This window comes from Scyliorhinus canicula, chromosome 3 (genome assembly GCF_902713615.1).
Source record: "Scyliorhinus canicula chromosome 3, sScyCan1.1, whole genome shotgun sequence".
NCBI classification, from domain to species: domain Eukaryota; kingdom Metazoa; phylum Chordata; class Chondrichthyes; order Carcharhiniformes; family Scyliorhinidae; genus Scyliorhinus; species Scyliorhinus canicula.
This window is the reverse complement of record NC_052148.1, coordinates 169390378-169404090: the sequence shown is the minus strand read 5'-3', so window position 1 is coordinate 169404090 and position 13713 is coordinate 169390378. Positions and strand designations below refer to the sequence as shown.

Genomic DNA, 13713 nt, shown 5'->3' with positions numbered 1-13713 from the left:
ATGTGCAGAGAGGTGGATTGGCCAAGCTAAATTGCCCCTTAATTGGGAAAAAAGAATCGGGCACTCCAAATTTAAAAAAAAAAAATCACATAAATTGGAGGGAAATGGTGGCATAGTGGTGAAATATCTGGACTTGTAATGCAGAGGCCCAGGCTAATGCTTTGAGGACATGGGTTCAAATCCCAACATGGCAGCTGGTGAAATTTAAATTGAATTCATAAAATCTGGAATTGAAAACCAATCTCAGTAATGGTGGTCATGAAGCTACCATTATTAAGATTGTGATAAAAACCAAGCTGGTTCACGTGTCCTTTAGGGAAGAAATCTGTCGTCCTTACCTGATCTAGCTTACATGCGACTCCAGATCCACAGCAAAGTGCTTGAATCTTAAATGCTCTCAGGGATGGGCAACAAATGCTGACCTTGCCAGCGACGCCCATATCCCAAGAAAGATCATAGAATCATAGATCATAGAATTTACAGTGTAGAAGGAGGCCATTCGGCCCATCGAGTCTGCACCGGCTCTTGGAAAAAGCACCCTACCCAAGGTCAACACCTCCACCGTATCCCCATAACCCAGTAACCCCACCCAACACTAAGGGCAATTTTGGACACTAAGGGCAATTTATCATGGCCAATCCACCTAACCTGCACATCTTTGGACTGTGGGAGGAAACCGGAGCACCCGGAGGAAACCCACGCACACATGGGGAGGATGTGCAGACTCCGCACAGACAGTGACCCAAGCCGGAATCGAACCTGGGACCCTGGAGCTGTGAAGCAATTATACTATCCACAATGCTACCGTGCTGAGTAAAGATAAAATAGGTATTTGTCTCCTCTTGGTTTAACTGCACAACCTAATGCAAACTGCCCCCCCCCCCCCACAATCTTACTTTTGGCCTTGTTCCCTCTGGCCCCAGCTACATAGTTACATGTTTTTCAACAGAAAAGTAACACTTGCTGAGGATATACATCACATTTTCATTCTAGCCTCCTGGAAATCACCCATGCCTTAAGGGAGTAGGTAAGCAGCTGACTGGCTTACCCACATCATACTGAATTAGCTTTGAGAAACACAACTGTAACCAGAGCACTATGCTCCGATTTACTGGCAGGCAAAGAGCCGAGTTAAACAGCATTCTCACCTGCTGCACTGCCACCAACTGGTGCATCAGTGAGTTGCATCTCTCCACTGTCAATAAGAAAACCCCCACTCATATAAAATAAATTAATTTGAGACCACCTGAATTACTTACACTTTTCTGTTTCCAAATGTGTGCAATGAGACAATGTGATATAGAATTTCTTCATCATCATCGTTCTGCCCACAAGCACATTCCAAAACACTGTTGCACAATATACAACACCATAATCACGCCATACAAGAACTTTGAAACATGCGAAAGCTAAGATTAAGTAAACAGAACTGATAGTGACCCCTAAAACATGGCGTTTCATGCTAGAATCCCAACTCACATCCAGTCTGCTTTGATGCTGTTTCGTCATCTGTTCCTGAAACTTGAGCCTCCTCAGCAGTTCCTTAAAACCAACCATGGGCACTGGTATCAGTCTTGGAGCGGGTGGGGGAAAAGAGAGAACGAGACAGAATAGTTAGTAATGAAGATGCACACATCAGATGGACAATCAGAGTGTCATTCGTGCCACTGAAGTTTGAAAGACAATCTGGAAATGCAGGATACCAGCTTTTCCAGAGTATGCAAAGCCCTGTGAAGCAGACTCACCCTACTCAGAAGCAATATGGAGAAAGTTTACTTCAAGCAAATAAAGGTTAACAGCCTTATGCGATTTGATATTATTCATGCATAGGATCGGACAGAAACAGCATGGATTTATGAAAGGGATCTAACTAGTAGAGTTGATGAGGGGGAGCCAGGGGATATGGATTATTTGGACTTTCAGAAGGTTTTCGACAAGATCCCACAAGGAGATTAGCGTGTCAAATTAAAGCTCATGGGAATAGGAGTAGTGTATTGAGATGGAGAAAAAACTGGTTGGCAGACAGGAGACAAAGAGTAGAAAAAAAAATAGGTATTTTTCCAAATGGCAGGCAGTAGCAAGTTTTTGGAAATCCAAGTATAGAATATCTACTAGTTCCCCTTTATCTATCCTGCTAGTTACCACCTCAAAGAATTCTAATTAATTTGTCAGCTATGATTTTCCATTCTTGAAGTCATACTGACTGTTTGCTACATTATGCATTTTTAAATGCTCCACTAGAGTATCCTTTATAATGGACTCCAAACATTTTCCCAATGTCAGAAGTTCAGCTAACTGGCCTATAGTTACCTATTTTTTTGTCTCCCTCCCTTTTTGAATAAGGGTGTTCATTGGCAGTTTTCCAATCCTCTGGGACTTTTCCACAATTTAAGGTTTCTTGGAAATCCTCATATTTGCAGATGACACAAAGCTGGGTGGGAGGGTGAGCTGTAAGGAGGATGCAGAGATGCTTCAGTGTAATTTGAACACGTTGAGTGAGTGGGCAAATGCAGTATAATATGGATAAATGTACACTCCTGTCTGCTTCATCTGATGCCGGTGTCAATGTAGTTGTGTACACATTGTGTACTTTGTGTTGCCCTATTACGTATTTTCTTTTCATGCACTAAATGATCTGTTTGAGCTGCACGCAGAAAAATACTTTTCACTGTACCTCGGTGCACGTGACAATAAATAAATCCAATCCAATCCAAAATGTGAGGTTATTCACCTTGGCAGCAAAAACAGGAAGGTAGATTATCTGAATGGTTATAGATTGAGAGTGGGGAATGTGCAACAAGGCCTGCATGTCCTTCTACACCAGTCACTGAAGATAAGAATGTAGGTGCAGCAGGCATCTGTTGGCATCTATAGCAAGAGAATTTGAACACAGGAGAAGGGATGTTTTGCCGCAGTTACACAGGGACTTGGTGAGGGCACATCTGGAATAGTGTGTGCAATTTGGTCTCCTTATCTGAGGAAGGATGTTCTTGCTATGGAGGGAATGCAGCGAAGGTCTACCAGACTAATTCCAGTGATGGCGTGATTGACGTAGGAGGAGAGACTGAGTCAGTCAGGATTATATTTATTGCAGTTTAAATGAATGAGGGGGGAGGAAGGGGGTTCTCATAGAAACCTATAAAATTCTAAAAGTACTAGACAGGGTAGATGCAGGAAGGATACCCGATGGCGGGGAGTCCAGAATCAGGGGTCACAGTATGACGATAACGGGTAGACCATTTAGGACTAAAATGAGGAGAAATTTCTTCATCCAGAGCGTGGTGAACTGGTGGAATTCGCTACCACAGAAAGCAGTTGGGGTCAAAACATTGTATGTTTTCAAGGAGTCAGGTATAGCTCTTGATGCTGAAGGGATAAAAGGATAGGGGGGGGGGGAAGAAAGAGTTGGAAATCAGTCATGATCGTAATGAATGGTGGAGCAGACTCAAAGGGCCGAAGAGCCTCCTCCTGCTCCTATTTTCTATATTCTCATTGTACGATTCCTCTGTAGGTAGATTTATTGTCGAACAGGAGATTTCACTTATGGAAAACAGATATTTAATCACTTTTAAAGAGGGTGTAGAAAGAGCAACGGTTACAACTTATAATTGCTCCTCAAAACTGAAGTTATATATTATGCATGTGCATGCAATAAAACATGCGCAGACAATACTGGAGGTTAATGTCAAACGTGTTAATAGTCGTAATGCACAACCAATAACATGTTACACTAATTGTATTCTGGTATCACACCTCATGTGACAACAGTTGCTCTACCCCATTAGAATGATGTAGTAATGTCACAGATTACATTTCTTTTGGGATTGGAAGGTGTGAGACCCCACCTCTCATAATAATCTTTCAAAAACGTTTTCAGTTTTCTTATAAAATAAGCACAATAGGAGCTCCCTCCAGCGTTCTGCACAACGTTGCAAATGCTGGAGATCTAAACATTTTTGAAAAGCTCAGCAGGTCTGGCAGTATCTGTGAAGTGAGGGACAGAGTTAACATTTCAAGTCCAATATGACTCAAAGAGTTTCAAAGAGTCATACTGGTGTGAGAGTCCTTCCTGTTGATTCCCTTATTTCCCATTTCTTTGTTGTTATCATTTTTGATCCATGAATATTTAATGGACATGTACCATTAAGTAGAGTACAGGAAGTGAGGAATTCAAAAGCTGCAAAATAGTACACTGCTATGAAAATTTAGATTTCGAACAGAAGAACTCAAGACTTTCTGGCACTGAAGAGATGGAATGATTCGGTTTGATTGGTTGGCTGATAGCCAATTGATTGGCTAAGGATCACATCCTGCCGGCAACAGAAAGTGATTGGTTCAGCCAGTTTGGGGGGGGGGTTTCAGAGGACCCAGAGAGAAAGTTGAAAGAAGAAACTGTGAGTTGCTCTCTCTCTCTCTTTCTCCAAAAATGCATCCTGCCTGCTGTTTCTGAGATTGCAGAGAAGTCTCGCGATCCTGATGAATCTACAGTGAAAACCATTACAGACTGAAAGCAAGAACACCCAAATGAAGCCCTAGACTAAAAATAATTTAACTGGAAGATGCCCATCGATAACAGAGACTTTTATCCCTTTACTTTTTGTATTATTCTGTTTTACACCCTTCTTTCTCCTCTGCGTTTGTCTGTCTTGTGTGTGTGTATATATAGAGGATGCGGCGAGTTAAAGGGGGGGTTATGGATTATATAATAGTTAACCAGTTATATTTGCTGTCTATTTAATTATAGTTATTGTTATTAATAAAAATTGCATTTAAATTTACAAACCAGTGCACTGTAGGTATTGGGCAGCCAAAGACTTCGGATATTTTCTAAAAGTTAATAGTTAATTTCAATTGTGTTGCGACTCTGGGTCAAGTGGAGCTGGAATTGACCGCACATTAACCCAGGGTGTCGTAACACTGGACTTGAAATATTAACTTTGTTTATCACTGCCAGATCTACTGAGCTTCTCCAGCAGTTTGCTTTTATTTAAAATTTAGTGAAGTGAGAAAAAAAAAATCAAACATTTTGTTACAAAAAGCGAGTTATAAGACTCAAAAGTCTGAAAACTAAAAGAAAATCTTGGATGGCTGTACAAACTGGTAAATTACACTGGCCCAAAGTATACTGTGAAATAAAAATCATTTAGACAATGATAAATGAACATTTCTCAAAAGTGGGAGAGCTATTTAGTTCAAATGTATTGCTGGCAAAATAGCAGTGGAGGTCTGCCCAAGAGAAGGTTCTTTATCTCCATACTCTACACCTCACAGTCCTGCACTTTCCCCTTCAGTTGCATGGTAAGAGCCTCCAGTTTTCAATTTCACTGAGCAACATGACTGGAGAAAGAACATGAGATGGCTCCCCATTGCCTTCCTCTCGTGTGCTTAAAAGAAACGATTCCTCTTCCTGAAGGATCCTCTGCTTTTAAGCAGCACTGCTCCTCAAGGTTCTGACTCCTTTGCCTTCACCACCAAAAATCTGCCGGTTCTAACATTTGGTTGTGGCTGGGGTAATTTGCAAAAGGGTTCAAATGACCTTCCCACTCTCCACGGTCTCAAATGACACTACTTCCCCTAGGTCTGTCATGAGGCAGCTGATAGCATCCCTTAAACATACAGCACAAGGAGAAAAAAAGCCAAATCTGTTTGTAATTATACAGTGTATTTAAAACATCAAAAACTGTCAAATAAAACAAAAAATATTTCCTCTTTAACCAAGCCAAAACATCAAATGGCCCGGTTCATTAAATAAACTTGGGAGCTCCAGCACTGTGTTGGGACTGACTTGAAATTACATCAAAATTAAGAAGAACTTGTAGATAAATCATAATGGGTTCAAGTATTCATTTATTTTCACCATAAACCATTTTGGCTACTCTAGAACTATTAAGCAACAAACACAAGGTTTCTGTCCCTGGTTGTACTCAGTATGGTACCGTCAAAGGAATGGAGGCCCTGAAATGATACTGTAAAAGATTTGTGAACAACTACTTAATCCATTCTTCACAAATCCCTCCCTGCCCTAGTAGGCTCTTATTTTGTACACAGGTTACTTCCATCGCAAAAAACAAAAGAGAGAAATTTCAGATGAACACAATCAATGTTTGCACACAACACATTAAACTTTATACAAATTATATAAACATAGACACAAAATAATTATGTAAACAGAAGTAAAAATCAGTACTTTAACAGTTTTCACCAGTCTGCAGTGGGGCTTGTAAGCAAAGGATATGGAGAAACCTACTTTTCAGGGTCAGGATTGTCAACTTTAGCCTGCTCCCAAATTATTGGATCAACACCTGTAATGGAAAATGGCACCAGTAATTTTAACATTCACTCCTAGAATTTCTTCAAGATTAATATTTTGTTAGAACAGATAAGTGAGCAATAAGTTTTGTATTCCTACAACATCATATTGCTGTGACTCTCAGAACTTCATTCAAATCAACATTCCACCAACTTTCAATTGCAGCCCAGAGAGTAATACTATTGAAACTTTGTTTAATGGGCGGCACGGTAGCAGGGTGGTTAGTATTGCTGCCTCACAGTGCTGAGGTATCGGGTTCGATCCTGGCACCGGGTCACTGTCTGTGTGGAGTTTGCACGTTCTCCCCGTGTTGCATGGGTCTCACCTCCACAACTCAAAGTAGTGCAGGGTAGGTGAATTGGCCACGCTAAATTGCCCCCTAATTAGAAAACAGAAATAATTGGGTACATGAATTTATTTTGTAAAAAATTGTTTAATAACATGAGAAAAGAGAAGTTAAAACAAAATCCTTTTATAATTTGGATGTAAAATTGAGGCTGAAAGATTATAGAACTTTCATAACCTACAATTTATTGCAGCACTGATATTTGGAGCATTGAATTTTGTAAATTAAACTTCACCTTTGCTCCTGACATTTCCACGGGTAGCAGTAATGCTGCTCCCCAATCAAAATGCCACATATACCCACATGGGGCGGCACGGTAGCACAGTGGGTCGCACTGTTGCTTCACAACGCCAGGGTCCCAGGTTCGATTGGGTCACTGTCTGTGCAGAGTCTGCACTTTCTCCCTGTTCTGCGTGGGTTACCTCTGGGTGCTTCGGTTTCCTCCCACAAGTCCTGAAAGACGTGGTTAGGTAATTTAGACATTCTAAATTCTCCCTGTGTACCCAAACAGGCGCCAGAATGTGGCGACTAGGGGTTTTTCACGGTAACTTCATTGCAGCGTTAATGTAAGTCTACTGTGACAATAAAAAGATTATAATGATCCAAGAAGATTCAGGTACATATCTTATAAATCTCACCTTCCCCTTCCTTCCTAATGCACTCAAGGACTTGAATACAAAAATTAAAGCTGCCACTCCAGTGCTGTACTGAGGGAGTGCTGCCCTGTCAGAGGTGCTGCCTTTTGGATGTACCTTAAACTAAGGCCCCCCTCTGCCTTCTAGGGATGAAATAAAAGATCCCTTGGCACTATTTCAAAGACGAGCAAGGGAGTTGTCTCTGGCCACTTGGCCAATATTTATTCCTCCATCAGCATCACAAAAATCAGATTATCTGGTCATTATCACATTTGTGTTTGTGCTGAGCACAAACTGGTGGCTCTGTTTCCTACATCAGCGACGACACTTAAAAGCACTTCACTGGCTGTTAAGTACTTTGAGACATCCGATGGTCATGAAAAGTTCGATATAATAACAAGTATTTATTTCAATAATCAAGATGGATAAACAGGTGTTTGTCCTCTGATACAAGGGGCCCGAGACCCAAATGTGTCAGACAGTATGGCCGCGATTCCCCCAAAGGGAGACAAAGTGCCGATGCCGGAGTGAAAACCGGACTCTTTCACTCCGGCGTCGGAGGCCACTCCTCGACCCTATTCTCCCACCCCCAGGGGGCTAGGAGCGGCGGCGCGTCAATCTCGCGCGCTGGGCATTGACGCTTGCGTCAAAATGTCACCGCCTGAATGATGTGGTCGGTGGCGCCTAAATGACGTCACCCCGCGCGTGCGCGGTTGCCGTCTTCCCCTCCGCTGCCCCGCAAGACATGGAGGATTGATCTTGCGGGGTGGTGGAGGGAAAAGAGTGCGTCTTTCAGAGACGCCGGCCCGACGATCGGTGGGCACCGATCGCGGGCCAGACCCCTCCGGAGCACCCCCATGGTGCTCGATTCTCCCTCCGCCACCCACAGGCCCCACACGCAGCGGGCGCGCGCTGTTTACGCCGGCAGCGACCAGGTGTGGTTGGCGCCGGCGTGAACCAGTCGTATTAGGCAGGCCGCTCGACCCATCCGGGCCGGAGAATCGCCGCTCGACCGGAGCGGCGATTCTCCGAGCGGCCTGTCGCAAAACGCGACACGCCGTTTTGGGGGGGGGGGGGGGGGGGGGGGGGGGGGGGGGGGGGGGGGTGGGAGAATCGAGAGCGGGTGCCAGGGCGGCGTGGCGTGATTCGCCCGGCACTCCCGCGATTCTCCCACCCGGCGTGGGAGTCGGAGAATCGCGTCCTATAACTTTATCAAGTCTATTGTGGTTTCCTGGTCCAGTATTCTAATGCAGAAGCTACTGATCCACATTACTCTGTTCATTTCTAAGGTACAGTTTGTATTATATAACACTAACGTTTCACTACATACCGGCAGGAGGGTTCTGCAGCAGTTGTTTCATTTGAGCTGGAGAAAGTTCTGTCCTGGGCAGAGCAACAATCACTCCTAACTGCATCAGAAGAGTCTTCACATTAGCTTGCTCCAGTGAACTGTAGAGGTTTGTCGCTGAAACCCTTCTGGAATTCCCATTTGGAAAACGTTCAACAACATAGATCACCATTTCTGTTCTGAAAATAAAAATCAATTGTCTTTACATCTACATGTGACCATACGATGTGCCTTCAATTTAAATCACCTCTCGACTAAACTGATCAGTTAACCAAACCATGGGCATTTTATGTCTTGTCTACACAATTATTTTAATCGTCCCAGAAAAATGCAAATCAATAAGAATCTCAATTCTCTTCATCTATAATCAGCAAGACATCAGAGTGGAAAGTACTTGGAAGCTTACTGCTATTTAAACTTTTAAGTATCAATGGAATTTTATTCTTTGGCAATGCTTCAGATTAGCTACATTGTAGCTATTTAAACTATCTGAGAGAGAAAAGGAGTAAACAGTTTTGATATTTAGGCCCACCTCGGTCATACATATAAATGATCCAATCACTGTTGGCACTCAATGTGTTTTTCCAGAAGCCTGAAGAAGCTTGTACAGATCAAAGAATTATAATAGTTTCTAGATTACCTAATATATATTTCCTTTATTTACCATCAATTAAACTCAACTCCCAAGTTCTACTGATGTCACACCTATCACCTTTTAATGTATAAAGTGGCAGGAGAATGGGTGGCATTGTCTGCGATACTACTCTTCTTCTTGAATTCCAGGCTAGACCTTTAGAAAGAAGTCTAATTTCTCAAAGTTATAAGGGATCTTCTGGCATTTCTGGCTTTGTTTCAGATTTCCATCATCTGTAGAATTTTGGTTCTGTTGGAAGAAATTGTTGGGAATTTAACTGAAAGAACTGTCTTGCCCCCAGCTGTGCTACAGCCGACACAGGACAGTTACAAAGTTTCTACAGCACAGAAAGAGGCCATTCGGCCCATCGTGTCACCTCCAGCCATCAAGCACATGTCTAGGGCAGCACGGTATCACAGTGGTTAGCACAGTTGCTTCACAGCGCCAGGGACCCGGGTTCGATTCCCAGCTTGGGTCACAGTCTGTGCGGAGTCTGCACGTTCTCCCCATGTCTGCGTGGGTTTCCTCCAGGTGCTCCAGTTCCCTCCCACAGACCAAAGATATGCAGGTTAGGTGGATTGGCCATGCTAAATTGCCCTTGGTGGCCAAACAGGCAGGTGGGGTAGAGGTGTGGGCTTGGGTGGGATGTTCTTTCCAGGGGCCGGTGCAGACTCGATGGGCCTCGTGACCCCGTTCTGCACTGTGGATTCTATGATTCTACTCTAATCCATTTTCCAGCACTTGGCCCGTAGTCTTGTATACTATAGCATTTCAAGTGCGCATCTAAATACTTAAATGTTGTGAGGGTTCCCGCCTCTGCCACCCCCTTCAGGCAGTGATTTCCAGATTCCCACCAACCTCTAATTCTCCTGCGCTTTACTGTAAATCTATGGCCATTAAGCCCCAAGGCAAAACGTTCCTTCCTATCCAACCTATCTATGCCCCTCATAATTTTATACACCTCTATCAGGAGCCCCCCCTCAGTCTTCTCTGCTCCATGGAAAACAACCCCAGCCTATCCTGTCTCTCTTGGTACCTGAAACGCTCAAGCCCTGGCAACATCCTGGTGGAACTCCTCTGCACCCTCTCTAGTGTAACCACTTTCTGCCTATAGTGTGGTGACCAGAACTGCACATAAGACTCCAGTTTTGGCCTAACCAGTGTTTTATACAGCTCCATCATAACCCCCCTGCTCTTATATTCTCTGCCACGGTTCATAAAGGTAAGTATCAATGCTGAAAACATCTAGAAATGTATCCCTGTCATTACCAATTTCCCTTCACCATATGCAAAGAGTAATGTAAAATTAACTGACTGGCATAGAGTGCACCTACTGATCATCTGGAAGTGCTCGGATTCCTTCAACATTCACCATGATTTGCTGCAACCCTCCAAGAATTTTGTGCAATGATTCCACGATCAGTTGCTGCTGGTTTCGAATGTCTGCCTCTTTTTTGTTAAAAGCCAAGGCTACCAGACCATCCTCATCTTTATTACTAGGTATGCAGCTGAAACCAACGGTCTATGGAAAAATACAAAACATTGGAGTTTTAAGATTAATTACATTCATATGTTTTCAAGATTTGAGTCTTGGATTGTACAGAAACCAAACAAGACTGACGACAACATGGATGCCTGACAACAACGGCTATGAACAAGTTAGAAATGTAAAATGCTAACGAGCACTAACCCCTACAGCATGGTTCACAAGGTCATTTATTTCAGTCGCACACTGCTGCCTATGTCATAAGTTAGAATGTTGAGCTTCCAGGCCCTGTTAGTGTTGTGAATGTTGGACACCTTTGATAGAATAATACAATCTGCTGCTCCAATGGCAACAAGGTTGAAGTATAGTGGCCAGTTTGCACTTTGGGCTAGCAACTGGGCTAGCATCCAAAGATGTGCGGGTTAGGTGGATTGGCCATGCTAAATTGCCCGTAGTGTAAGGTTAATGGGGGGATTGTTGGGTTACGGGTATACGGGTTACGTGGGTTTAAGTAGGGTGATCATTGCTCGGCACAACATCGAGGGCCGAAGGGCCTGTTCTGTGCTGTACTGTTCTATGTTCTATGTTCTAACTGTGAACTGTGGTTTTGAAACCAATCAGAGTTTGACATGGTAACATGGAGTAGTTACTTACAAAGAAAAGTATAACAAGTATTTAAGTGCTACATTAATTATTTCCGTTAAGCATTTTGAAATATTTCAGCACACTGTTGAAATATTAAAATCTTGTTTTGCCACTCAAGCTAATGATTCCAATTGCTTGGTGATTTTGCACAAACAAACAGCAATTAGACCATTTCATTATCTCTACAAGGGAAAGGTGGTGGTCACGGCTATTCAGGTTGATAGCAGCCATGCTCCTTTCCTGTCTCAAAATCTAGAACAAAGGGTTGTTGTTTAAAAATAAGGGGTCACCCATTTAAAACAGAGGTGAGGCAAAATTATTTCACTCAGAGGGTTCGTGAGTCTTTGGAACTCTCTTCCTGAAGAGATAGTGGCCGCAGAGTCTTTGAATATTTTTAAGATTGAGGTGGATAGATTCTTGGAGGTAGGAAGAATGCAAATTTAAGGTTGCTGTCAGATCAGCCATGATCTTATCAAATGGTAGAGCAGGCTCGAGGGGCTGAATGGCATGCGCCTTGTTTGTGTTAGATGTGCGTGTACCAGAGGTAAACCATTATCATATCATAGAATTTGCAGTGCAGAAGGAGGCCATTCGGCCCATCGAGTCTGCACCGGCTCTTGGAAAGAGCACCCTACCCAAGGTCAACACCTCCACCTTATCCCCATAACCCAGTAACCCCACCCAACACTAAGGGTAATTTTGGACACTAAGGGCAATTTATCATGGCCAATCCACCTAACCTGCACATCTTTGGACTGTGGGAGGAAACCGGAGCACCCGGAGGAAACCCACGCACACACGGGGAGGATGTGCAGACTCCACACAGACAGTGACCCAAGCTGGAATCGAACCTGGGACCCTGGAGCTGTGAAGCAATTGTGCTATCCACAAGGCTACCGTGCTGCGACTGCACAGAGTCTCAAAATTCCACTATGGCAGTGGTTAGTATAACAGATAGTTGCCAATTTCAAGAGTGCTGACAAAATAAATACATGATTACAGAGCACAGGATATAGAATAAACTTGTGCCATTTTCCCCAAGGTCACCTCTGCAATGACCAACACAAAAATTAAGAAAATGCTCCTTAGCCCGTTTGTTTCCTTGCCCCCGTGCTGTGCATCCCACCTCTCAAATAACCGTCAACATTTCTTTCTCTTTACCCATTCTGCAAAATGCTTCAATTTATCAGGGTGTGCACCTTGTGAAGGCATCATGTGCTTTTCTTTATGGTTAACAGAATGGTTGGAATTGCAACAAATCTATGCCTCTGCTGTGCTGCACCAGGAGAATGTGGAATTTATGAAGGACCTTTCCCTCCCCATATTCCCATCCCGGAAGGTGAATACCCTCACACCCCATCTTGTACTTTAGTACATTACTGAATAACATTAATGTACAAATACAAACATTTGAAGTTGCTTTTCTTATTCACCTTAAAACGGCAGAAAGGGTTTTCTTGAGTGAACTCAACGGGAGCCAAGTTATTATGGAAGTAACCTTTTCCAGTTCCCCAGAACGCCTGCAGCTGGTTCCATTTGGCCAATATAGCATCTCGTTCATCCCCCAGTAGAGTTGGTGCAGAAAGGGCACTTGCTGTGTTGATCAGTTGAGCTGACTGCGTCGGAGGCTGTAATGCCTGCCCAAAAAGCCCTCCTGCTATAAATGTGCAAACGCAAAATGATTATTTTTGTCAATCAGGAAATAGGGGATGTAGATCTAGTGAGCCCAGTGGTAATCAATACAACTGTATATGCCTATGAATTTGCATAATACATAAAATACAAGGGCAACTTTCTCTCGTCATCAGTAATGTTGTAGGTAAACACAAAGTACAATAAGTTAATATATAATCTAAACTCAAAACTAAATTCCTAGTGGGTTTTGAAGATTTAGTAACAGCTGCTGAAACTATATTTGAAGTTGATTTTAACAATGTTTTATCTTACACCCTTCAAACTAGTTACAGTCTAGATAAAAGCAAATTGCGGCGGATTATGGAATCTGAAGCAAAAACAGAAAATGTTTGACAGCATCTGTGGAGAGAGAATACAGCTAACGTTTCGAGTCTGGATGAGTCTTCGTCAGAGCCCTGTCAGACCTGCTGAGATTTCCCCGCAGTTTCTGTTTTAGTTACAGTCTCTTTGTCTTCCCATGAACTTACTTTGCTGTGGCTGCTGAGTGCCAAAGCCACCAAATCCTCCAAATGTGGAACCGGCGACTAAGCCAGTTGTTAGACCTGTGCCAGTACCTGCGCCAAATCCACCACCAAACCCAAAGCCTTTATTCTGTGTATTCTGGAAAAGACCTA

The 13713-nt window shown here is 43.2% G+C and overlaps 1 protein-coding gene across 2 annotated transcripts in view; it reads right to left on the bottom strand.

Moving 5' to 3' along the window:
* Nucleotides 1–13713, bottom strand: part of nup54 (nucleoporin 54) — an 82244-nt gene that overhangs the window by 13293 nt on the left and 55238 nt on the right. For both annotated transcript variants that reach the window (XM_038791713.1, XM_038791714.1), the window contains 6 exons: nt 13567–13710; nt 12838–13061; nt 10608–10795; nt 8622–8818; nt 6248–6302; nt 1480–1573 (listed from right to left, as the gene is read on the bottom strand). In XM_038791713.1, coding sequence (XP_038647641.1) covers nt 1480–1573; nt 6248–6302; nt 8622–8818; nt 10608–10795; nt 12838–13061; nt 13567–13710 — 902 coding nt within the window. The remainder of the gene's footprint in view (nt 1–1479; nt 1574–6247; nt 6303–8621; nt 8819–10607; nt 10796–12837; nt 13062–13566; nt 13711–13713) is intronic.